The sequence below is a fragment of the Cordyceps fumosorosea genome (genome assembly GCF_001636725.1).
Source record: "Cordyceps fumosorosea ARSEF 2679 chromosome Unknown scaffold_4, whole genome shotgun sequence".
In the NCBI taxonomy this organism is placed as follows: domain Eukaryota; kingdom Fungi; phylum Ascomycota; class Sordariomycetes; order Hypocreales; family Cordycipitaceae; genus Cordyceps; species Cordyceps fumosorosea.
In genome coordinates this window covers 1223148-1248729 of record NW_017387304.1, presented here as the reverse complement: position 1 = coordinate 1248729, position 25582 = coordinate 1223148, and the positions used below count along the sequence as shown (strand labels likewise).

General features: G+C 54.6%; 8 protein-coding genes across 8 annotated transcripts; 2 read left to right on the top strand and 6 right to left on the bottom strand.

Moving 5' to 3' along the window:
* Positions 1–129: 129 nt before the first annotated feature.
* Positions 130–2001, bottom strand: ISF_02574 (Na(+)/H(+) antiporter 2; the record flags this gene model as incomplete). The annotated part of the gene is made up of 2 exons (XM_018846180.1): positions 130–1667; positions 1857–2001. 2 exons carry the CDS (start codon positions 1999–2001, stop codon positions 130–132), a joined length of 1683 nt encoding a protein of 560 aa, XP_018706887.1.
* Positions 2002–3701: 1700 nt separating this feature from the next.
* Positions 3702–5008, bottom strand: ISF_02573 (Ribonuclease H-like protein; the record flags this gene model as incomplete). The annotated part of the gene is made up of 2 exons (XM_018846179.1): positions 3702–4525; positions 4615–5008. The coding sequence occupies 2 exons, from the start codon at positions 5006–5008 to the stop codon at positions 3702–3704; spliced, it is 1218 nt and encodes a 405-aa protein (XP_018706886.1).
* Positions 5009–5836: 828 nt separating this feature from the next.
* Positions 5837–7166, bottom strand: ISF_02572 (Cytidine deaminase-like protein; the record flags this gene model as incomplete). Its single annotated transcript, XM_018846178.1, has 2 exons — positions 5837–6869; positions 6928–7166. 2 exons carry the CDS (start codon positions 7164–7166, stop codon positions 5837–5839), a joined length of 1272 nt encoding a protein of 423 aa, XP_018706885.1.
* A 5501-nt stretch (positions 7167–12667) lies between these two features.
* On the top strand, positions 12668–14560 carry ISF_02571 (6-phosphofructo-2-kinase 1; the record flags this gene model as incomplete). The annotated part of the gene is made up of 2 exons (XM_018846177.1): positions 12668–12759; positions 12865–14560. The coding sequence occupies 2 exons, from the start codon at positions 12668–12670 to the stop codon at positions 14558–14560; spliced, it is 1788 nt and encodes a 595-aa protein (XP_018706884.1).
* Positions 14561–15314: 754 nt separating this feature from the next.
* Positions 15315–17147, bottom strand: ISF_02570 (allantoin permease; the record flags this gene model as incomplete). The annotated part of the gene is made up of 5 exons (XM_018846176.1): positions 15315–15326; positions 15382–15614; positions 15680–16519; positions 16618–16815; positions 16916–17147. The coding sequence occupies 5 exons, from the start codon at positions 17145–17147 to the stop codon at positions 15315–15317; spliced, it is 1515 nt and encodes a 504-aa protein (XP_018706883.1).
* A 3110-nt stretch (positions 17148–20257) lies between these two features.
* Positions 20258–21598, bottom strand: ISF_02569 (U3 small nucleolar RNA associated protein; the record flags this gene model as incomplete). Its single annotated transcript, XM_018846175.1, has 1 exon — positions 20258–21598. One exon carries the CDS (start codon positions 21596–21598, stop codon positions 20258–20260), a length of 1341 nt encoding a protein of 446 aa, XP_018706882.1.
* A 427-nt stretch (positions 21599–22025) lies between these two features.
* On the top strand, positions 22026–23209 carry ISF_02568 (RNA polymerase II subunit 3; the record flags this gene model as incomplete). The annotated part of the gene is made up of 3 exons (XM_018846174.1): positions 22026–22097; positions 22175–22743; positions 22813–23209. 3 exons carry the CDS (start codon positions 22026–22028, stop codon positions 23207–23209), a joined length of 1038 nt encoding a protein of 345 aa, XP_018706881.1.
* Positions 23210–23821: 612 nt separating this feature from the next.
* ISF_02567 (Mitochondrial carrier domain protein) lies at positions 23822–24624 on the bottom strand (the record flags this gene model as incomplete). The annotated part of the gene is made up of 2 exons (XM_018846173.1): positions 23822–23906; positions 23963–24624. The coding sequence occupies 2 exons, from the start codon at positions 24622–24624 to the stop codon at positions 23822–23824; spliced, it is 747 nt and encodes a 248-aa protein (XP_018706880.1).
* Between the last annotated feature and the right edge of the window lie 958 nt (positions 24625–25582).

The following is a 25582-nucleotide window of genomic DNA, read 5'->3' as shown; positions in this document are numbered from 1 at the left end:
CAACAGTGAGCAGGGACACAAGCGCAAATCTCCACCATCCACCATCCACTACTACATTGTTCAACCAGCTCACGTCGTTACTCGAGGGCTTGTCTGAACCTTATTTTCCAAAAATAATGAAAGGGGGTCTCACGAAGAGGTTGAGGGATCATCGGGGAAGCGAATTTCACGCCTCACCGAGGGCTTTGGCTCAGAGGCAGCACCCTGCGATAAGTCTTGTTGCGACCCGGACTCAATGTCCCTACGGCGCTCTCGCACAGAGTGTGTCCGTGACGAGGTGCCGGTCACGCCGCCATCACGTCCCTGCCCCTGGTCATCTTTGATGCCAATGATGCGGCGGCCGAGTCCGGGCAGCACCGGTCTGTCGCTCTGTGCGGCGTCGCTGACATCGCCGCTCAAGGCACGACTCAGCGTGCGAGGAGCCAGGTAGCCCAACTTGCCGAGAGGGATGGACAAACCGTGCACCACGACGCTCGCCACGACCATGAACCAAACCACCACAGTCACCGTGTCCCGAAGATTCTTGACATCTTCTCGGGGAACTCCATTATCGTCACTCAAATGTCTGTCAATGAACTCGTTGGCAATGTACAGGTAGAAGATGGCCGACACGCCGATGGGGCCGAAGAAGCCAACGAAAATGGCATTTCGGTGACTGTCAATTTGATGGATCCATTTATGCATACCATAGATCCAAGGAAGGCGACGAAGCAGCAGAATGAGAAACCCAAGCGGGATCACACGGGAGAGCGAGGTAAAGTCATTATGGGCAATGAGGTCCCAAGGAATGACAGCACCATACCACAGGAAGATGGAAACATTGAGCAGCATGTCGACTGTGGGCTGTAACGAGTCGTCTTTAGTCTCCAGTCGGAACCAATCGTCCCACGTAAAGGCGTTGCCAGCGACAAAGCAGGCCAAGACGTCGTCAGTGCCGATGAGACCGCAGGTGCCGAGAACAAAGAGGCCTAGCGAAATGGCAAAGACGAGGAAGCTCTCACGATCGACCCAGCCGCGGTCCTCTGCCCAGTGAAGCAGATACTGCCCAAGCAACCCCACGACAGCGCCATAGGCGATGCTCATGAGGATGACGTAGGCCCACGTCAGCGCGAACCAAAGACCCATAGCTTGGCCGGCACCACCGTCCGCGGGGTTCGCGCCGGCGCCAATGTACTTGATGAGGTAGAGGGCGAGGAACAGCCAGGGGTATCCGAGGCCGTCGTTGGTGCCCGACTCGGCGACGATGAGGTCCTGCAGCTCTTTGGGGATGTTCTTGTCGGCAAACTTGCCCTTGACGATGACGGCGGACAGGACGGGGTCGGTGGGCGTGACGCAGGCACCGACGGCCATGGCGTGGAGGAAGCTGGGCGTGCCGAGCAGGCCCCAGACGAGCAGGCTGGTGGCGATCCACATCATGGCCATGCCGGGGCCTACGAGGAGTAGCACCGACTTGGCCTCGAGCCACATGTACTTGCTACGCAGCTGCACGCCGGCGAGGACCAGCTGGACGGCGAGGACCAGTCGGGAGAAGTCAAGGGTGATGGCGTCAATGTTGGCCTCGCACTGCGTCGGAGAGAGGTCATTCTGAGGGCAGCCAGCGTATTGCTCGGGGCGAATGAATTGGGCACCTTTGGGACCAAAGGCGACGCCAATGACCATGGAAATGACTACATGGCGAGGTTAGTTTCAGTTGAATTTCTTAGTGCGTTTGCAAAAGAAAAATATGTGAATTTGTCCTCCATTCTTCGTCCCTGCTTAATTCTTGGCAGCCTGTCCCGCCAGCTCTTGGCGATCGGACTCGGCGGTGGAGTGACAGCCACGGAAAAAAAAAAGAGGCGACAAGGAAATCGACTTACGAGCTTCCGAGAGGTAAAAGTGCTCCTTGAGCAGGTATGAAACGAGCCCAAAGAGGGAAATGAAGCCACCCAGCAGGGCAGTGACGACGTTAAAGTTGGTCGGGGCAATGGGCGCGGCCCAGATGGGGAAGATGACTCTCGCCATGGTTGGGTCAGGTGGCGGTGTTTGCGCCCCGCGGGGTGTCGACTTGGTCGACTTTTGTGTTGCGTCGATGCCTTGTTGCTCCCACTCTGCCAAGGGGATGGTGATAGGTGGGATGTGATTGAGTGATTGAAAATCAGAAGAGCGAGAAGCGACTACTTCTCAACGACGGGTTCGAGCCGCCCACGAGCTACTGTTAGCAACGCTGAGCAGGAGCAACAAGGACAATGACGGAAGTCGACGGGATCTGGCTAATCATGACGCGGTGCCGAGCGGCCAGCATAGGTGCAGACTTTTGAAAGATATGAGTCGAGAGCCAAAGAGCCAAAGACGAAATCAAATTTTCAATAAACAGAGATAATGTGTGAGGGTTCGTCGAGGTATTGCGAGTGTGGATGTGCGCATGCAGGAGGTTGCAGATGCAAAGGCAAAGTCGCAGAGAGATTCTGGAGATGATGGTTCGTATCTGTGGGCCACTGGGGCTATCAGTAAACAGGTCGGCATCGGACGCCCTCAACGAAACATCAACTACTCATCGACTACCTTGGCGCACAGTAGCTCCCGGTAAATCAATTGCTTACACCGTTCCTTGTTACGGATTACTGGTCAGCAAGTGAAACCTACCAGGTAGCTACCAGTTAGGGATACTCTGAAGCCGACTTATTCCCATCAAGCAAAATTAGCGGGAGACATGCAGCAGCAGGCATGCATTGTATGTGCCAGGGTACCTAGTAGGTATCTGCAAACGGCACAACCACTCACTGTATGGTTGGTTGCTTTTTTCTAATATTTTTCCATTGATCTTCCTTCTCTTTTGCTTTTTGAATCCCGGTTTGCAACCACAATCCTATCCCAGGTGGAAACAATGCCCGTCGAAATCGACCACATCATGGCCCAACTCCCCACCATGCTCGACACCACCCGCCATGCAGCAGCGCATGCTATTACGCAGCTCTCTGCACAAGCATGACCTCTGCAGGCGGAAATGAGAAACCGGGCGTAGTCCCTAATCTGTGCGTATCTTCTCATTAATTCTGTAATAACTCCACCGTGTATGGACAAGTCCGAGTCCTTTATCCTGTCTGTCCCAGCCAGCGAGAGGGAGCGTCGCTCGATTTTACCTTCCTAGCTCGATTCCATCTTTCATTCTATTTCTGATCCCGTTCATCGAGTAATTCACTGAGACTGCTCTATTGCAGTTCTTTAGGGAGTTAGGAGGTTCACGGCTCATGCATAGGTACTCGGAAGAGCTCTCGTTGATCAGGAGCAGGGTACGTCGGACGCATCCGGTACAGATATGCATGTAACCTTTTTATTGCCTTTCCACTTGGATCTTGTGAAATCTAATAAGAAGCAACTCCTCGGCTTGGAATTCCGACATGACATCCAAAAAAAGGGCTCTAACAAGAACCCGAACTGAGCATTCTCCTACTATATAGCTTAGCACAAGCCAGACAGACATTCATTCCATTGCCTTTACAAGCATTTTCCCCCCAAGGACAACAAAGGAGCCGCTCATCAAAAACCTTTCGGTCCTCCAAACGGAAGCAAGTCAAACACCAGTACATTAGAATTTTTCCTCCGTCCAGCACCGCCCCAGCGTCTACCCTTATTCCCGACGCAAGAGCCGCAAGCCGCCCAGCCCACACTTGAGTTCGCATGAGTCCCCCCCTCCCGTTCACCATAACTGCATTTTCTCTTATTTACATCTTCGCACCCCGTACGGCCAGGGCATCCGCCGCCTGATTCCCCCGATCGGCGGCGTGGCCCTTTACCCACTCAAACTGCGTCGCGCCGCCCGCCTTGCCGCGCTCCTCCATCTTGGCCAGCACCGCGCGGATGATGTCCTGGTTCTTGACAGGCTCGCCCGTCGCCGTCAGCCAGCCCTTCTTCTTCCAGCTCGCCGCCCACTGCGTCACGCAGTTGATCGAGTACTGGCTGTCGCTCACAATCTTGACCGTCTTGGCCACCGGGCACACCTGCAGCGCACGCAGCATCGCCATCAGCTCCGCCCGCTGGTTCGTCTGCGGCTCGCCCTCGAGCCGCTCCGAGATGTTGCGCGCGTCCCCCACCGCGAAGAAGACGCCCACGCCCGCCCGCGCGCCGGCCTTGCCGTTGGCCAGGCTGCTGCCGTCCGTGTACACCCGGATCAGATCCTCCTGTACCTGCGGGAACGCGAGCGGTGGCGGCACCCGCGTCGTCTTGGTGGGCTTCTTCACCTGCGTCGGTATGTCGATCGTCGTCCCGCTGGCCGTCGTGGCCATCGGTCGTTCGCCGAGCGCCATGACGGCTTCCATGCTGCCATGTTCTCGGATGTAGTCGACTGCTTCGGCACGGCTGTTGAATCGCTTGTACTTTGGTCCCTTGACGCCCTTGATGGCTTCCGCCGCGTCGTCCCACTCGTTGAAAATGCCTGTGGGGTTGCCCACCGCAACTGCGTAAAACTTGGCCGGCCCTTCTGACGGGGTCGCGACCTTCTTGCCAGCCGCGAATGCTTCTGCGTCGGACCTTGAAATGAATGATCGAACTGTAAAACCAGCAGGAGATTTTGTGTTAGTGACCGTCAAGGGCTATAGTGCAAACAAATAGCGACGCTATCAAGTGGTCCCCACGTACACAGTGCTCCTTTGAACCCGGCCGTCTGTTGTGCGCACTCGGCGTAAGTTGTGTAGACGCCGGGTCGGAAGCCGACCTGCACGGCGTAAAATTTTTGCACGTTGTCCGTCTTTCTCTTCTTGGAGGCGGCCGGCGAAGCTGCGGACGGTGCCGCCAAAGTCGACGTCGGCGCTGCCCGCTTTCTGTTCATCATGGACGGTGGGAACGTGAGCGGCGGGGGGTGTCGGCGGCTCGCAGTCGTGGTGCCAAGGGCTCGTCGTTGTCTGGTCGTCGTCTCGGAGGCAGGAGGGAAGCAGCTGCTCAAATAGACCGACGCGGGCGTTCGGTGCGCAATCGGCCGCGAAAGGTATCGTGATGTGCAGTAGGGGCGACAAAGGGAGGAGGCGGTTTGCATTGATTGCTGGGCAGGTGGGTGGGAAGACGACGCGTGAAGGAATGATGCTGATACCGGGGAAAATGACAAATGGCTACACAACTGCCATTGTTCTTGAAACGAGAGTGGTCAAGCGATCGTCTTGTTTCCGTATGGTAGCGGCACGGTCGTCAGAGATGTGCAACTGCTCAAAGGGCAGAAATTGTTCAATCCCCAAAGGTTAACAGTTTGTGTGGGGTGTTGGACTCTTCAGAAACGCGAAGGCTTTTGGCATTGGCATGGGCCTGTCTTGCTTGGCAAGCGTTAGCAGGTAAAAAGTGGCGGTAGCCCGAGGCGCCCCGCGCTGCCAGTTATTTAGAGGGCAGCCCAGTCAGCGCCGGCTTGCCAATACCGGATGGCCGTGAATGGGAACTTCATCCTTCATAAACCATGCAGCTAAACGATTTCACCCGCTTCGTGTGCTGCTACGCCATCACAGAACAGTCTCACAATTGCACAGATTCAATAGTACAACATGGTGTTTTTCATTAAGGTGGTTTACAAGTTTCATAGCTCCAGCAATTCCTCGTCCTCGCTCCAAGAAATAGTCACTTCCCAGCGTCAGTTGTATACACCTTGCGCGGCAGAACACAAAACCCCATACTCTTTCAGTGACGGCCTCACCCGGCACTGTAGCATTCCTTGGCCCAGCAGGGACGAGACCTCTCCGCAGCTGTAGCGTGTAAAAATGGGATATTTAAATGCTTGGGCAGCAGTAAGCGTAGTAATAGCAATATGTATGGTGCGCATAGCCGCAATGTCCTTCAAACGGAGCCAACGAGTCTGGCATTGACCCAGGAGGCGGTAATCCTAAACATGAGTGGTCGGGTCCAAAGTAACCAGGTCAAAATTAGCATCTTGCTCCAGCTCCCAGGCCAGCAAGCTCCAATTGAGCTCTCGCCTCCAGAAGAGACCCAACCCTCTTCCGCCTCCGTCAGGACGATCGTCTGAACTCAAGCCGCCAGTTCTTGGCATGTGGTTGCAGAATACCACCTTGCCCATTCTGGCGTGAAGGATAGCCATTGAACATGCCACGCAAGGTTCATGGGTCATGTAAAGCTCCAGCCCATGACACAAATAACCATCCTTGTTCGGGTGTTCTTGCTGGAAGCATTCCTTTTCGGCATCGAGAATCGGTCCGTCGTGGAAAGCGTCAAACTCTAATATCGGTAGGTCAAGAGTCAGATCCATTGCTTTCCTCTCATGACGAACAAGCTTTTGCGCGACCATGCTGATAACACGAAGGACACAGTGTGCCATGGGATTTCCGACGTCTCCAAGCAGAGGATCCTGGCGCCAGCGCGCATCACCTGCCACAGCAACCAGTTGGGCACCATTCTCGTCTCTCTGTACAACGACTGCTCCAATGGCTTCTCCCATCCCACACCGTTTGGCGTCGTCCGCCACGCGCTGGGCCAACGTCATCCACATGGTCGCATCGTCCTTGATTTCGTCAGTCCCTCTGGCCACTATGCTAGGGTGCGGTCCCAAGGGGTTGTTCTTGCGATACACCGTAGGCCAGAATTGTGAGGACCACATGGCAGCCTGAATCTGCGAGGTCGGAGCCACAAGCGGGATAGGGACGGTAGAGATCCAGATATCCAGTCCTTCGAGTAGACTGACTGTGGACAACGTTTTCGCCAGCTCCTCTTCTGTGGTATCTGAGGTTTCGCAGCACATGATGTAAAGCCACATGGACTTTGCAAAGTGGATTGAGCGGCCTTCGGCGGTTTCGTTCATAAACTTCGTCTTAAGATGTGCAGGCAAGTCTGCGGGCTTTGCGCATCCTCGCAGATGAGGTAGGGGGTTAGCACTACCACCGGATCGCGTAAGACGCAAAGCACTGGTATCATAGTAAGCAGTTGTCTACAGAGCTTTCTCTTCGATAGTGGGCAACTCACGCAATAACTTCAGCAGCAGCCTTTGCTGGAACTCTTGTGATGAAAGCCGGAACAATTGTGTGGTCTTGTCGAACTTCTTGTGTTGTCTTAAGGGGAATGAGAACACCGCTCTTGTACTGCAGGGACTTGATATCGTCGACCAAGGGGTTCGGCAACACGCCAGCGGTGAATTTGGATGCTGGTAGAGTGGCCACTGAGGCGCTGTGCTCCAGATCCTGGTCCATGCCGTCTCCGTTCATGTCGAAGGTCACTTATGACGGTGGGATTATCTCGTAGAGTACTCAGAAGCACCACTGCAATAGCCCGGGAAAACTTTGAATTCTCGACGGCGATGCAGCTGATGATCGGTGTCTTTGGTTGGGCAATGACGAACGACTTGGGTAATCTTCCTTCGCGGGAGCGGCCTGGGGGGTGCTGTTTTTGAAGTAGCCTAAGCTCCTTTCCGTTGCCAGCCTCCCGGTTCGCTCTGCTGCAGCTGCAGCTGCGGCATACGAGAAAACAGCAGTGTAACTGGAAGGAGTGCTCCCGATGGAGCCTGTCGCTCTGTTGTGCTCCTCTGTGGCTGTCCGGGAGACAAGTACTAGGTAATGAACTCGCGATTTCGTTGCCAGGCTCCGGGATGCAGGGTCGAGAGAGGCGAAGGAGGTGATGCGGGAGGAACAATTGATGCGTGTGTTTGCGTCTGTAAGAGACACGACCTGTTGTGCTACAAACAGAATTTTTTCCAGGCAGGCACCCGGCAAGGATGCGAGAAGAGGTAGCGGCACCACAGCTTAGAGCATCTCACTTGAAGGTCTTATCTCTTCAACTCGTATAGCAGGCTGCACAAGGGCGGGAAAATAATATTGCCTCCTGGGATTGTTCATGAACCGAAGATTTGTGATGTTGTGAAGGAAATTTTTGTGGAGCTGGCAGCGAACCACGATGGTCCGGATTTTGAAAGGCTGGCTGGTGGGTGGCAGATGCCGCAACGGTCAGGGATGGTAGCAATAAAGAAGGAATGCAATGTTTGCGGAAATCTGCCGTCACTATTACGGTAGGTTCAATTGGGTTGTTTTTTGGCTGGGTATGAGGGGGTTCATCGTCTTGTCTTGGTCGGTTGAGAATGTGAGCCGTGAGTTGGCTTTTCATCGTGGCTTACCCTACACTGCCTGGTGACATTATTGGAGAAGACTTGGAGAACAGTTTGACGTCATTTCTTCCTATGGATGTGATTGAGATGGGTAGCCTTAATTTATTACTCGTATCAATGATTTCTGATGTCGAATCATTTGACATTGGTGGTTTTCGAAGCAAGCCTGGTGGCAAATTTTACACGCTGCGTCTCACAACGCATCGAAACGCAGCTCCGTGGCACGATGGAGAGGAGAAGAAGACAGATGGTAGAAAATTGAACAAAAATAGCATGAGAGAATATCGACAAGCAAAAATCCCAGAGGTGATTGTCTGACTCTGAAAAAGCACATGTAAAAAATACATCTGACGTCTGGGCAATGCATCACCTATTTTTAACGGCCACGTTTCGATATGAATGGTGTGGAGGAGAGGAGATCTGGCTACATAATTGCTGGGATGATGGCATAGTCTGATTCTCGATCAAAGCTTGAGCTTATCTACAGTGGTTTGGGTGCGTGGTTATGTGCTGGGGTTGCAACTGGTATGTCCGAAGCAGGGTGACCAAGAGCCGCATTGCAGGTCTGACCGTGTTTCGTACTCGCAGCGCATGGCAGGGACGACCCAGCCGATAATTTAAGCATAGACTCATGTCTTATATTTTATTTTTGCTGCATGCACAGATCACAGAACAGCACGAGCACGGGTGGGAGGTACCGGCAACCCGGGACAATCAAACGGGACAAGTTTGTTGAGGGAATGGCGAGTGTTTCAGCCAAAAAGGGGCCAAGTTGGTGAGCAGGTATTGCAGTAGTTGATGAATCTCGGCGGCATTGAATCGCGGCGGATACGGCCAAGCCGAGCTGGGATTGCGACGGGGGGGCATCTCGGGTGGCTCTGATGATGGAAAAGCAAAGATGTGTTCGGCACTGCCCGCGAATTGCCCTGGCCGCTGCCGTCCGCAGGTGGCTGAGGACCGAGATGGATGGGACGTTGCAAATACGAAAGCCACGACTGAAAGGCCTTTGCACGCCCCAACTTGCTCTAGCTCAGCCTCAGTAACTATCATGTACCTGTAGGCAGTGATGGCTTTGCATGTATTCACTTTGTCAGCGCGACTTGATTGATGAAAGCCGTCTCCACTGATAAGGCAACTCGAGCTGCAAAACATGGGTGACAAGGATGTGTCTTTGGGCTAGCAGTTGGGGTTGTTATCTCTGAGCAATAGAGGATCAGGGACAGGCCGCGCCAGGCGCTGGCTGGGATGGACTTGTTTATTAGACATGCGGAGTAATAGGATTCGCTAGATGGGTGCCGTCAAGCACATCACACATATGTGCCCGTATCGAGGCGCTCGCATTACCGATGTTGCAGCCAACCAGTCAGCCTCTGGTCCTCTGCCCCCCCCTCACAACGGACTAGGCAAGGTAAGCCGGGCTATGAGGGGCCGTTGGAGAAGGGCGCGCAGGTGGATATGAGCGAGAGCCAGTTTATTATAATGGCCCGATTTGAGGCGTGACGGCGCCGCGAGTTGACTGCTTCATCGGCTTGGTTATGTCCGCTATCGGCATCTCGCAACGCGGTGCGAGACATGCTGTTAGTGCAAGTAACCAGCCAACCCAACCATCCCGGGCAAGCCATTGCTTCTCTACGTTGGGGGACATGACGTTGCGCGGGATTTAGCAGCGCGGGGAAAGAAAGCAGTGGGCAGGATGGAAAGGATCTACAGATAGTTACTTGGAAAAGAGACAATATGATTTGGCCAGCTGATGAGTGGTAAGGTTGTCGGCGCGCGACCGAACTCGAGACAGGTCTTGCACAAACGACGCTGCAGACAGTAATATGGGCGGAATGTGAACAAGCAGAACCTGTAGCTTACGAATTCCAAGTAGCAGGTTCAGTAATACCCCAAGATGTCCGAGGCGTGGGGTGCATACACTGACATGTACACTGATGTATTGTGGGTGTAGTAATACATCTTCAAAGATGCTGATGGTGGGTGAGATGACGGGGTGAATGTCGTTTCCCATCTCGGCAGTATTTATTAAAAGGGAAAAAAGAGGTCGCTCGTTTCGGCGTCTGACAGGATATGAAGCAGGACGGAAAACGGGATTCAGCAGGCTCTCGCGATTCGCCCGCGGGCTTGATCTCACGTTTCCCCGTGCCAAGGAATTTATCTTTTTTTAAAGAAGAAAAGAAGGCTTGTGCGAGCATCAGACGAGCCACACAACCTGCGACGCGATCTGACAAGCGTTTCTGTCTGGTTGGAGCGTGAAGGCCGCTAGGTTGTTAGTGTGGGTGGGAGGAAGCTGGTCTGTATCTCAATCTGCGACCGGGAGGAGACATGACAGAGTGTGGATCAGAACAAGAGCAAGCTTTAAAATAATAAGAGGGAGAGCGTTACATGGAGGGCGGCAAGTGGATGTGGACAAGTCATCAAGTCATTGACGGACGGGACGGATTCGCTGGTGAATGAGTCTTGACTCTTGGGCACTTGGAGCGAGACATGACCCTACCTGTACATGCCTGGTACAAATCAGGCCCTGGTGGTATGCGAGCCGGGCTTTTTGTTCTAAATATGTTGCAGTGCGTATTCGTAGGCGGGATGGAATAAGAATAAGGTTGGCCTATGCTAATGCGTGTACCGTGCACCCTGCCCCTTGCACCCTGGGAGGGTTAGTCACTATTACAATGCTGTGTGTAAAAGGAGTAAAAGGAGTAAAAGGAAGCATTTTAACAAGTCAAAGTCAGTATCCCGGGCATGCAAGGGTTCAAGGTCGGTCTGCACTGTAATCGGCAAAGGACAAGAGCGAGAAGGAGCATGGCCCGGCCAATGCGCCGAATTGTGGCTTGTGCATGATGGTGTGGTGCCAAGTTAGAAAGCTTCCATTGAACTCGGTGTGCGGCTAGTTTCTATTAGGTTGCGTTGAGTTGATGGGGTTGAGTATGATGACGATGCTGTTTGTGGTGGTGTGTGGTGTGTGTTAGTTGGTTGAGAGAAGCTGGTGGCGGCCTCATTAGCCCTTGGGAGTACTCAAGTAAGGTAATACTCGAAGCCCTCCCTCCCCCAACTTGGCGCGGGGAAACTTGTACGGGGGGGTTTTTTTTTTTTTTTTTTTTTTTTTTTAAGCTTGCGTATGTTATATATTCTCAACCGTCTTGCCACCCTGATTTGACACTTGTGCCATCTTTTTTTATCCTCTGCATCTCTCCATCTGTCCCTCGATCTTTGCTGATCCTTCAGGTCTGGTATCTTGCAGTGTTTCAGCGCCGTCACACGTCATACTGCATTGGTTGTCTAGTCGCGCTTGGCAGCGACAGATTTGACTCGGGGCTATTTCCTCTTGCCTTGGAGAAGGATACGAATGAGATAAAGGGCCGACGACGACGACGAATCCTGTGCCAGAAGAATCCATCCTCTCTCGTCTCATTCTCGCACACAAGCAAACAACGAACCCTAAAAAATTCATTGGGGGGCTTATTACTTTGACGGATACCCAATTGTTACCCGGTCCGATATCTCGAGTCAAGCGCCCCATTTCGGCGATTTCTAGGCGTCTTGCAGCAAACCAAACCAAACTCGCCTGTTTATTAGCAGTGCCAAGTCGCCTAGAAAAAAGGACAGAAAACCCCTCGCTCACTCGCTGGGGAAACAAACAGACAAGAAAGCAACCAAGCCTTCGTCTTCGCTTTTCACTTTGGACAGTGGGGAGAAGTTCCCCCACCCAGTCAACGAGGGCGCGCCGGTTTCGCAGCTTCTCCAATTCTGTGGAATTGACCATCAAAAGCAGCGTCAGTGCCGTTCATCCATTTTTTCGAGTTCATTAGTGCGGATACTAACCTGCAGGTAGGTATTGACAGTGAGCCACAGTACTTTCTCAGTACCAACGCCATCAACTGCAAACCCTCTCAGCCCGGACCACTGTTGTTCCCCTCACTACGGAACCCCCAACAACCCCTACCTCAAACCCCTACAATCCGCTATCTCTCACCGAAGCCTCCGCTGAATCCGCATTCTTCGGTACCGTCGGGGTCCCTACGCCGACTTGCTGCGACCACCCAGTCATCAATGATATAGCAGCAACACTCTTAGATCCTCCCGCCACATTCGCCAGCCGAACCTTTTTTCTATTTCTTTTTTTTAGGCTTCCTTTTTGGACCACTTCTTCTTTTTTGGAGCCCGCTCCACCCGCCCCAAAAATGCCTTCAGCAGTTCCTGTGGCCCAAGCTGGTGTGTAACCCATCCCATCCTCCTTTACCTTCACTCTTTCTACTTGCCTACCCAACTACCTACTTGCCTCTTCCATTCTCGGGCCTCGACCAAACTCCTTCGCTGTCTTCTACCCATCATTTTATCCTTGACGAGACTGTTTCTTTTGCATTTCTACGGGCACTCTTTATCTCGCCGTCTTCTGACACGTCTCTCTCCACTACAGACGCAGCACGACGCTTTGCGCAACAATCATCTCTGGCTAAGCTTGCGATGAACAACCATCTCGGTTCCTCGCCACCACACTCGCGATCGCCCACCATTTCTGAACCCGAGCATCAGCTTGCCGTTCAGCACCTCGCCAGCGATGTAGCCCTCCCACAGACGCTTCCTCCCACATCTGCGCCATCTTCCGCCATGGCCGCCGTACTGCGCGGCACCCATGATTTGACTGAGACGCCACCCTTTCCACGCAGTGTTGGCTCGACTGCGCCCAGCTCTCCACGAATGTAAGTCAACCCCCATACAGAGGATGCATCAAACAATGAAATTCCTCGTCGCATTATACTTGGCTTCGCAACCATTATTTTTCCACAGGCTAACTTTATGCGTAGCCCTCCCTATCGTCAAAATTCAGGAAGTCAAACGCCTCGAGTCCGCCCTCACGCCACTACCCTCAACATCCCTGGCATGACAAGATCCCGCGTCTCCCCCGACGGTCGAATTCCCCAGCGCGATGTTGCCGCCAAACTCGTCATCATTATGGTTGGTCTACCCGCCCGTGGCAAGTCCTACATCACCAAGAAGCTCCAGCGCTACCTGTCATGGCAACAACACGAGTCAAGAATCTTCAATGTTGGAAACCGACGCCGCAACGCCGCTGGCATCCGCGTCTCCGTGCAGCCAAAACTCAGTCCAGAACCGGCTCGACTCGACGGGCCCGTCCATGCCGCCTCCATCCTCCTCAACGGCCATCCTGCCCCCATGCCCATGACCGGCGCCGATGATACCCCCACGGATCTGGATCTGAACAACACCGACGACCAAATGGTCCAGTCTGCCAAGTTCTTTGACCCCAAGAACGCAAAGGCGGCTGCTTTGCGCGAACAGGTCGCGATGGAGACCCTCGACGAGCTGCTTGACTACCTTCTTATCCAGGGAGGCTCTGTTGGCATCTTTGATGCCACCAACAGCACCATCGAGCGCAGACGGCACATTGTCGACCGTATCAGAGACCGCGAACCCAAACTTGGAATTCTCTTCATTGAGAGTATCTGCAGAGACCCTCTTCTCCTCGAGGCCAATATGCGACTCAAACTTTCAGGCCCCGACTACCGCGACAAGGATCCCAAAAAGTCCCTCGAGGATTTCAAGAACCGTGTCGCAGCCTACGAGAGCGCATACGTACCGCTGGGAAAGTATGAAGAAGAGAACGATATGCAATACATTCAAATGGTCGATGTGGGCCGAAAACTCGTCCAACATAGACTGAAGGGTTTCCTCAGCGGGGGTATCAGCACCTATCTGTCTAGCTTCAACCTAGCCCCTCGCCAGATTTGGATGACGAGACATGGCCAAAGTATCGATAACGAACTCGGCAATCTTGGCGGCGATTCTCCTCTAACCGAGCGCGGCCACTGCTATGGTGAATCCCTCTACCGCTTCATCACCCAGAAGCGCAAGGAATGGATTATGGAGCAGAAGAGCAAGATGGCACAGGCCACATTCCCGCCGCTCCCTGGTGATAACACTCCGCCCTATCCTGACATGAACAGAGAGCTCGACGAGAAGAACTTTTGCGTCTGGACTTCGATGCTTCGCCGCAGTGCCGAGACTGCCGAATACTTTGAGGCAGACGACGATTATGATGTCAAGAACTGGGAGATGCTCAACGAACTTAACACTGGCCAGTTTGAAGGCATGACATATCAAGAAATTGCCACAAAGCATCCAGAGGAGTTCCACAAGCGGTCCGAGGACAAGCTCAACTACATTTACCCCGGCGTGGGCGGTGAAGGCTACCTGCAGGTTATCAGCCGTCTCCGTGACATGGTCCGTGAGATTGAGCGCATCACGGACCACGTCCTCATCATCGGACACCGCTCTGTCTGCCGTGTCCTCATGGCCTACTTTATGGACCTCACCCGCGACGATATCACCGACATGGACGTCCCCCTCGGCATGCTCTACTCCATCGAGCCCAAGCCCTACGGCATTGCCTTCCACGCCTACAAATACAACGAGGAGCAGGGCTGGTTCGACGAGCTTCCTCACTACAAGCCCCAGAAGGCGGCCCGCGGCACCGTCTAGGAGAAGTGTCACGCGGCCGCCACGACGGCTCTTGTTTCACGACGTGTACAACAACAACAATTAGACCCCAAAGCAGAATAAGGTCACACGATGGCGTTTTTTCTCTAAATTGGGATTGTGTTTTTTTTAGAGGATGGGGTTTCTATTTTTTACAGTAAGTTTTGACAAACCACACTGCGCAGCAACAGAAAAGGGAATCACAGGAAAAAGACCTTGCGACGCCGCATATGCAAAAGCACAATGCGATATACCCCAGAACGACTTTTTATTAGATTTCCCGCAACAGACCTGCGGGGAAAACCATCATGATACCAACGGCGTGTTTGCTTTTTCTCCTGTTTTCCTGGTTCTTTTGCAGCGAATTAGATTGGTGGGCGAGAACTTGTACTGGTACCTTGGGGGTGTTTTTTGTCTCTGTTTCTCTGTTTTTGACCCCTTGTGGTATGGGGCTGGGCACTCTTGTAGTGAAACCCATGATGATAATGATTGCGATTGTCTTGAGTTCTCCCTGTTTCTTTAGCATTTCATAGCTCAGCGAAAAAAATGTACATTATGAATTAGACCGCCACTGCGCTACGTTGCCCGGAACCATGGAGGGTGTGGTTAATAAGGTACTTCACGAAGTAGCCGCATAGGGCCAATCAAACAGACCATGATGTATAGATGTAGCTTCAATACGACAGACACTGCTACGCTGGGGCTTAGATAGACAACTCTTTTCAGAAACCCAGCTTACTTCACGCTTCGTTCGTCTCTAGTAGCGATACTGAACACTGTTAGGGACAATTTCGAAAAAAGCGAACAGGGAGCAAATCGCTTACTCTGAATTCGAGGTTCTCTTTGTCGGTCAGATCGTAGAACTCGCTGTTGCCTTGCTGCTCAGTTGTGGCAGCCAGTCTGTCTCTTCGTCTGTTCTCGTAAAAGTAGTAGCCCATAAGAGCAACGGTCAGCAGGCACGCCGCGCAGCTCGTCGCGACGATGGTGACCTTTGCCGGGATATATCTCGGCGCGTCCCTGTCTTGAAAAGTCAACGGGCCAACAATATTGCCAATTCCTACAAAGCAAGTCGTTAGTTCTCAACTCTCCCAGCATGCACAATACTCAAAGGTTGGAGATTACCAAACGACACGAGAAACATGGCGTTGACGGTCACCTTTTTCGTGTTGCCTGCAAAGTTGCAGGAAGAGTACGAGTAGAGGAGGGCCATGGACGATCCGATAAAGTTGGTCAGAAAGTTGCCCGTGAGCTGCGAGGGCATGTCGTCCCTCGCCGCAAACGCCACGAGCCCACCGCCCAGTACGCCTCCGCAGGCGAGCAGGAACACAATCCCGAGCCCGCTGGCGTTGAATCGTCCGCCGAACCAAGCGACCGCCAGCGTCGAGACGATCGCCACCGCACCGGACGCCACCGACAGCAGCGCCGACTCCTTGGACGAGAACCCGAAGCTCTCGATGATTGCCGCCTGGTACGTGGACACGGAGCCGTTTGGTATGTTGGACAGGATAATCACCAGGCAGATCAGCCACGTCTGCGGGTCGCGCAGGCACTCGAGCACCTGGCGCGCCTTGAAGTGCTTGTTCTGGATGCCCGTGCGGTTCGCGCGCACGCGCTGCACGGCCCAGAGCCGCTCCTCGCGCGTGAGGAACGCGGCGGTCATCGGGCTCGACGGCAGCAGCCACGCGGCGAGCACGCCGATCAGCACGGTGAGCAGGCCGAACACGAGGAATAGGATCTGCCAGGAGGCGAGGAGGCCGCCGCGGTGGAACTGCAGGCCGTAGGAGGCGAGCGCGCCGACGATCTGGCCGGCGCCGGTGGAGACGTACCAGATGCCGACGCGGAGGGGCTGCTCGGAGCGCTTGTACCACATGCCGGTGACGAGGATGAGCGCGGGCGCGACGACGGCGACGAAGCAGCCGAGGAGGACGCGGAGGGCGACCAGCGCGGCATAGTTGTGCGCACCTGCGGGAGGGGGGAAGAATAGCGCGACACCGAGTTAGCATGCGACACTGGTCTGGAATCTCTGACTTGAGAATGAGTTCCGGGGGCGGCTCATTTACCGGCGTTGGCGGCGACCATGATGCCCCAGAGGATGATGTTGGCGCCGAGGTACCGGGCGAGAGGCAGCCGCTGCATGAGGTATCCGGTGGGGAACTCGCACGCGATGAAGCTGATGTAGAAGATGGTGGCCAGCAAGGAGAACTGGTTGCCGGTGATGCCCGTGTCCTCCTTGATGCCCATGACGTTGGCGTAGTTCACTGCAAAAGTATCACGCCCGCGTCAGCGTTTCCAGCCCGTCATTGCGAGTAGGTTTCCACCATGAAAGCAATAAAAAAGTTTAAAAAGCTGGCTGCTCACTCAAGGTCTTGTCCAGATACTGCAAGAAATAGCAACAAGTAATGAGAGGCATGATATGCCAATCGATCTTGCGCAGGAGTCGCTTCTCGTCGCCTTCCGACATCGGTGGTATGTCTCCTTCGCTCCCAAGGAATTTCAGCGCCTCATCCACGTCCCTGGTGCCGATTCTCTTCGTTGGCTCTCCGTCTTCGAAGTCCATGTCGGCTGATATTTCCACAACGTCTCGAGCCATTGTGGTTGCAAAGAATCTAAAGACAGGCCCAGAACTGTAGATATTTTGTAAGTAGCGCAAGAGCAGGGCCGTGGTACACCGAATGATTAGCGAAAGCACCGAGGTGGACGGTGTTGTACTTTATAACGATTCACCCGGCGGACAAAACTGATCGCCGCTGTCCGTTGGTCGGTGATTCGAAGCGCGGTGTTCAGTTTTGTCTACCGCGCATGCGAGTAGATAAACGGCTGGGTTGGGGTTTCACGGCTTGCATCCAAATTCAGCTATAACGTCTCCCCCGCAATATGCTCTTATCTCTCTTGGGTGGGTGAATCGGACGCCACCCCCGCGTTCGGACCTCCGCGGGGGCCCGTGGGAAGGACTACGTGCGGTGTTGATAGGCATTCCGAGGGCGCCGAGCTAATGGTACAAGTCTATCAAGTCCGGGGGTTCACGAGTGGCGCTGATGTTGTTGGTCTTTGCGAGGTCGAATAGGAAAGCCATGGGATGATAGTCATCGCAACCAGCAAACACTGGATTGAGGACGCGTGGGTGGAGAGACCCGAGTGGGTATAGGCGGGATAGGATGGACGGGATGCAACGATGTACTATGCGGGGAATAATAAGAGAGTGCGTTATCAACATCGCAAGTAGGTCATAGCCGTTGTGGTTTGATGGTTGGCAACAGTCTGACTTGATCGCTAATGCACGGACAGTTGGTCCAACCCCCCCTCCTGGCTATCCTTTCGGGTGACCTCGCTGGAGCCGTTAACACCATACATCACCAGGGAATGCACTCTAATTCCTGACAGACTTTCAATATGGCCGTCACTACCGATCTCGCTGTTATGGCATATCAGGAATGCCCCGACTCCCACTTCGGCACCCGTTTCGCACCCCAACGCCTATTCTCTTCCTCAAATGATGCCGACCAGTACTTGGGTTTTCTGGAGCGTCCGTGCTCTTTTCCCTCTGAGCTCGGGGGCGGACGGAATCTTTGACATGTCGCTGACAATGAATAGCGGTTGTGGTCTGTGTCACGTAACACAAGCCCAGGAGCGCGCGTGCAATTGTTGGTTGACGCGACCTTTCAGACTTTGATTGGCAAAAAGTCCACCTGACAAAGAGGAAACGCACTTCTTCGATTCCATTCTTACTCACCCCCGAATTCGGGCCTTCAGGAACTCACATCACTAAGTGCGACAGTAAATGGCGACCACTCCTCGTCTCCGAGTTCCGGCCACGGCGCGCAAAGGGCACGGAATGGAAGACAACGCTTCCGGGTCTGCGTCCGGTCAAGCAGGACGCCCGGCTCTTCTCTCCTTCAATGAGATGCCGGAGTGGTTTCAGCAAGACAACAACCAGTGGATTCTTCACGGTTACCGGCCCATATCCGGCTCGGTTCGCGCCTCGTTCCGCAGTTGGTGCCATCTCCACAACGAGACGGTCAACATCTATTCCCATCTCATTCCCGCCGTTGTCTTCCTCGTCGGCGAGTGGCTCATCTTGCAGTACCTTACTGGCAAATATTCTAAATTTACTAGCACCGATTTTATTGCTTTCTCATGCTTCATGCTTACGGCTACTATTTGCTATACATTTTCGGCCCTTTATCATACGCTGATGAACCACTCTTGCGCCGTGGACCATTTCTGCCACCGACTAGATATGCTTGGTATAGGAATCTTTATCGTCGGCGATATTGTCTTAGGAGTATACCTGATCTTTTGGTGCGAGACTACGCTACGCAACATTTATTGGTCTATGGTTAGTTGGTCCATATACTCGGCTTTTCCTGTCCCAGGACTGTAATCGGATCTAACACCGCCTTGATCGAATTAGATTGGGGTCTTCGGGGCATTGACCATCATCACCAACGTCCATCCCAAGCTCCAGAGTCATAAGTATCGCCCTATGCGAACATTAGCCTTCGTGGCGACTGGCATGTCCGTTGTAGCGCCCTTGATTCATGGGCTCGATATATTCGGGCTAGACCTGATGAACAAAAAAGCCTTTACCTATACAATGGTGGCAAAGATAGGCTGCCTTCTATCTGGGACCGCGCTTTATGCAGTGAGTCTCCTATCTTGCCCATGCTGCAGAACAATCGATCCTAATGCACGCGGTTCGAAAGACGAGGTTTCCCGAAAGTTGGTGGCCTGGCAAATTCGACATGTGCAGCTCCCACTCATTCATGCATATTCTGGTGGTCTGCGCCGCCGTTATCCAGATGATAGGGTATCTGGAAGCCTTCGACTATGCTTACTCACATCTTACCTGCTCGGCCTCTTGAGTTACTACCTTGTGTAGAGCCTCCAGCACTGGGACGAGCGGCGGCCTTCTAACCTAGGTAGCGTTGTTGAAGATTCTGGTAGCAGGGATTAACATTCATAACGAAGGAGACAATACTTGCTACAGGGACCAAGTTTGGTCAGAAGTGATAAGAGTTGCGCCAGAAACGGGATAATGGCCATGTTGCCTTGTGACTGTGAAGGGGTGATTTTGAAGCCTTCGCAAGTCAATATTAGATAGGTGATAATAGGAATACCTAAAATATAGGATTGTCTGCCATTCGACAAATATGACAAGCAAACTACGGAACGAATTTGACGATGACCATAATTAGAGGGATTTATCGTATATAGGTAGAAACTGCTAACTTGCTGATACATACGACCATAGATAACAGAGAACTCGGGGTCCCGTCTGCTCCCCCATAGATAAGCTGTTAATCGGCAGATTAGTAGTTGGGTCGGTGACGACCAGCGAACACCGGCTGTTGTATGTCTTTTTTGCATTCTGCTCTTTTTTTTGCTGGTTGTACAGGCTTGCTCCAGAACGGCATGACGGCCATGTTGGCTTGCTGGGGTGGTCATGCAGCCTCGCCAGAAATGGCACGACGACCATGTTGCCTTGTTACTGTGACGGGGTGATTATGTAGCCTTCACAAATCAATATTGGGCAAGTGTGGAAAATATCATGCGGTAATGTTATAAGATTTTGCTCTATTACCAACATAGAAAAACGGAAAAGTGACCCTATGATATTACACAAATGAACGCCATGCCATGCAAATGATTCCGGAACCACAGCTCCCAATACTTGTCTCCCCCAGCAGCCTCCTACTCCAGTTACTTCTGCCTCGCCAGGATCATCTTCTCCCTTTCGCTCTGCCTCTTCTCGAACTGCTTCTTGGTGTGCTTGCGCTCGTTCTCCTCCTTGCGCTTGATGGACGCGAGCTCGACCTTCTTGATCTCGCCGGCCTTCTTGACGACCGTCGGCAGGTGGCGGTGGCGCTTGATGCGGCGAATCTCGGGCATGTGGCCGTAGCGCTCGACGAGCGCGCCGTTGTACTCGAGCGCCTGTCGCTGGCGGGCCGACTTGACGCCCTGGCGCGCGGACGCCTCGGCGCGCCACAGCCTCACGTTGCCGTCGTCGGAGCCAGAGAGGACGTATTTCGAGTCGGGCGTCCAGCGGGCGGCGGTGACGCGCTGCATGCGCTTGGTGTGGTAGACGTCGCGGGAGTGGCCGCCGTCGCGGCGCCAGAGGCGCACGGTGCGGTCCCAGGAGGCGGTGACGAGCTCCTGGCCGGTGGGCGCCCACTCGACGTCGGTGACGGCGGCGACGTGGTCCTTGAGCACGTTGAGGGCGCGGTCGAAGCGCCGCACGTCGAAGAGGTACGCGTTGTGGTCCTCGGACGCGGTGGCGAGGTGGTACGCCTCCATCGGCGACCAGGCGACGCGGTTGCTGGCAAAGCTAAGCACCGTCCGCGTGACGGGCGTCGACGTGCGCAGGTCGTACAGCACGACGCCGCGGTCCGCGCCGCACGAGGCCAGCACGGACGTCTCGACGGGGCTGAAGGACACGTCCGTTACCGTGTCGGTCGACGTCGGCCACTGCAGCACCTCGGGCGCCGCCGTGTGCCGCTCCAGGTCATATACGGCGATGGAGCCGCCCGACGCGGCCGCAAACGCGCCGCGCGCACGGTGGTGCGAGAGCGCGGAAAAGGCACCCTGGCCGAGCCACGAGGAGATGGGCGCCGAGCCGCTCGGCGTGTGCTGCGGGTCGAACAGCTTGATGGTGCGGTCCGCCGCGCACGTCAGCAGCTTCTGGTCGCGCGTCCACGCCAGGCCCTTGACGATGTTCTCGTGCGCCGTCGTGTGCCATGCCTCCTCACGCGTCGTCAGGTCCCAGACCTTGACCACGCCGTCGCCGCTGCCGCTCGCGAAGCGCTCCAGCGAGCTCGGGTCCTTGGCCATCGAGTACACGCCGTCGACGTGGCCCCGGCCGAGCTGCGCGATGAAGGGCGCCGCGTGCAGGCGCTCCAGTTTGACCGCATTGAGAGCCCTCTTGTACTCGCGCGCGCGCTCGAACGGGTGCAGCGCCGAGTCGAGGTTGCGAGACTGCTTTGGGGCGTCAGAGCCGGGAGCCTGCTGCGAGGCCACCGACCGGCTGATGGCCTTGATTTTCATGGCTGTTGGTAGTTCGGTCGTACGGTAGATGGATGTTTCCGAAAGAAGTCGGTAATGGGCGGTCTCTTGTTTTCTTCAATTATTATCACAAAAGTCAGCGTCCGGTTGGCTCATGCTGGTAGACTGATGGTGGTGGGATTGTCGATAAGGAAAAAAAATGTCTGATAAGATGGTGGTGTGGCTTAGTCATTTTCCGCCACAGTTGGTCGGCTTGAGGCGTGGCGCGCAATTGGCTTCGACAAAGGCAGGGCCAAGCCTCGTGAATCCTCAGCAGTGATCCACGAAAACCGCGATAACCCCTTGTGCGACAACCTTTTATCCGACAGCGCGCCAATTTTTCATCAGAGCCTCAGCTCCGAGAGACTATAACCGCGATTTCTCGACATTCTCCGCCCAATTGTACTGGCGCGCGTGCGCAACCTTCAAGATGGACGGGATGAACTATGAGCCGATGATGACGGACGAGGATTCGGAGCAGCCAAATGTTACGATTTTGGCGGTATGAGACGATACCAAAACCTTGAACGTTTTTTTCATTACTGATCAGAGGCGGCCTCTTGCCCACCCACTCACTAGGCCGATAGCACAAGGGTCGAGTTCGTCCTGTCCCGGACGAGCCTCGCCTTCGCCAACGCGCTGCGGCGTATCGTGCAAGCCGAGGTGCCCACGATGGCCATCGACCTCGTCGAGATCGAGATCAACACTTCGGTGCTGGCCGATGAGTTCATCGCGCACCGGCTGGGCCTGATCCCGCTTGACTCTAAGGACGTCGACGAGCTCAACTACTCGCGCGACTGCGACTGCGAGCAGTACTGCGAGCAGTGCAGCGTGCGGCTCACGCTGCACGCCAAGTGCACCTCAGACGAGAACATGAAGGTGTACGCGCGCGACCTCATCGTAGACGGGCGCCACGCGACGTCCATCGGCACGCCCGTCATCACGGACCCGGACGGCGTCGGTTGCCTGCTGGCTAAATTGCGCCGGGACCAGGAGCTGCGGCTCAACTGCGTCGCGAAGAAGGGCATCGCCAAGGAGCACGCCAAGTGGATGCCCACGTCGGCCGTGGGCTTCGAGTACGACCCGCACAACAAGCTGCACCACCTTGACATGTGGTTCGAGAACAATACCGATCCCGACAAGGAATGGTAAGTATACGGTTCATTTTCTGTCTGGGGGAACCTGTGAGAGGCTTGTACTGACTTTGCTCCCCCTAGGCCAAAGAGCAAGTATGCAGGGTGGGAGCCGGAGGCCAAGGGTGAGCCGTTCAACTACGACGCCAAGCCGGAAAACTTCTTCTTCGACGTCGAGACCTCGGGCAGCATGCAGCCCGACCAGATCGTGCAGAGCGGCATCCGCGTGCTGCAGCAAAAGATTGGAGGGCTGCTCAAGGGCCTCGACCCGCGCAAGTACGGCGGCGAGGAGGCTGGCGGCGGCGACTTTGACGGGCCCCGCAGCCCGGACATGAACTTGGAGGGCGGCACTACGCCCTGGCAAGACGGCGGCTACACCACGCCGTACGGCGGGGGCAACGCCACGGCATACGGCGGCGGGGGCAACACAGCCTACGGCGGCGGTGGTTACGGAACCGCGTACGGCCAGACATCTTGGTGATAACGGGCTTGGCAGGGTGCTGTGTGCAATCTTTCGGGACAGATCTGGGCCCAGGAGTTGTTCATCAGAATGGAAAACTATGGCGTTTTTGTTTACTGTTTCGAATGCTTTCTGGGGTGCTTTCATCTTCCTTCTCGTCTTAGTGGCTGATTGCTTGGAGCTGGTTTTCTCTTTCCTTTCTAATAACGAGGTTCAAGGGTTCTTGTACAGTAACGATCTAAAAAACGGCATATAGCAAATAGAGGTGGTCCTCGTACGACTCGTCGGGGCTGGCGTATTATCGTTACCTCAGTTGGTCTTGGTGTATCCAACGCTTGTAGCTAAGAGGTTCATGAAGAGATGAGGCGCGCAATTCCTGGCGTTCGCTACAAAATAAGTCTGATAATTAATTGGCGAAGCGTCAGTGATGGTAAGGTATTCATTGCTTTCGCCAGACTCTGGCCGACGTGAAACAGTGTGTCTGCTCTGCAGAACAATACAAGACATGTGCTCGAATGAAAAGTAGTCTCAAATCCGTATCCATATACATGAAGAAATCAAACGCCATCTCGAATGCTCCATTCTATAGTCCCATGCCGTGTTCTTTTTGCGTATCCAACCCAACTGCGGGCTCTACTCCTTGTCATCGTCAATTCCTTTGGCCGCTCTATACAGCTTGCGGTGCGCCTCTAAGAAGATGAATGTACAGATGGTATGCCTGTAGGTGATATTAGCTGGTAAGTAGGTTGCAGCGGATGGCCTTAAGTCACGTACGGTCCGAGTCTCAGGAAGCTGGGGACCCAGCCCTTGAACATCCAGCCCATGCCCTCAGCGCGAGAGACGTCGCGGATGACTTGCAGGACGTCCTGTTTGTGCGCGGAGGACATGACGCGGGTCTTGATGACGTCGATGGGGCTCGTGGCCGTGGCGGCAGCGAGGCCGGCGAGGAAGGACGCCGAGAAGTGCGTCGTCAGGGTGTCGCCCATGGGGGTGTACTCGAGAAGCATGCGCTTGAAGGTGTCGTACGTGGAGAGCTGCCCGGCCGTCATGACGGCGGCGCGGCTGGCGTTAGGCAGCCAGCCACGAAAGTAGCTCGAGAGGCCCTCCTCGCGGGCCATGCGCACCATGCCGTCGATGGCGTGGCGGTAGTTGCGGCGCTTGTCGGGGGGCAGGGCGGCGTCGTGCTGCATGCGCACATTGAGGACGTCGGCAAAGTTGCCGGCGATGCCGCCGAGGAAGCCCGAGGTGACGGCCATGGCGGTCAGCTCGGGGAAGCCAGCCGTGTGGCCGGAGCGGGTGTAGCGCGTCTTGAGCTCCTCGTAGACGCCGAAGCGCACGGTTGAGTACGTCAGCTGGCGCAGAAGCGAGGCGGAGATGCCAGAGTATAGGCCGATGACGCCATCATGCTTGAGGATGTGGACGAAGGTGCCGCTCATATTCTTGGGGGCGTTGCCCTGTCGCGTTTGTAGCCGGACCTATATGGTGGTGGGGGTTCATTTAGTCTTTTCCGGTCGCAGAGAGCATTGTAATCGCAGTAGCGACAGCGCATGAGGATTCAATCGCGGGGATAGGGCGTCGTAAGAACAATTTCGTACCTTGACTGCGCGGAGGGGGAGTTACATGTTAGCAAACAGGGCGCCATCAGCGGTTGAGCGCAAGGGCTCTTGATGGGGAAGAAAAAAGCGACATACCCAAGTCTAACGGATGGGTAACGCAGGCAGCCATGCTACTGGCACTGCCTCCAAACCAGAAAGGGTATCGAATGGTGGGCGAGGTCGTCTTCTTCTTGGAGCCTGCCTGCGCCGACGGCTTGGAGGCCGATTCCTGTGCCGAGCTCATGATGACCGACAACGTTGCATCGAACGGCGGGACGACGACAAACGGAGAGGATGAATGAAGAAGAAAAAAGGAGGGGAAAGGCCAGAGGCTACCGCGACATGCCGTATTTAGTTGTGTTGCTGCAGTCTTGTGCCGAAACAAGCTGTGCGACGCAAAAGCAAGACACGCAGGACGAGAGAAAAGATATTTGGGAAGCAAGGGTTATAGATATCGGGGAAAGGCTCGTTTTGTCTCGGCACAGCTCCGCTGGCGCCGAGCTGGAGCTGGCAGGGACGAAAGGCCAAAAAATTTAAACCCCGACTTGTGGTTCGCTGGACGGAGGCAGCGCTCCACTGTTGACTGTTGAAGCACTGTCGTCATGACTCTATAGCGCTGTATCTACTCCGGATTGTGAGGGCAAGTTTAGTGGCTCGGCTTCTGGAAGTCCAGAAGTAGACTCCGGATTGGCATAACGCAGTGATGCCCGGCACTTGAAATCGGACGAGTGGAAGAATTAACTCAGTCGGTATCAAAGATATATTTTGAGTCTTTGAGTACATTATGGGTCGCTGTTCG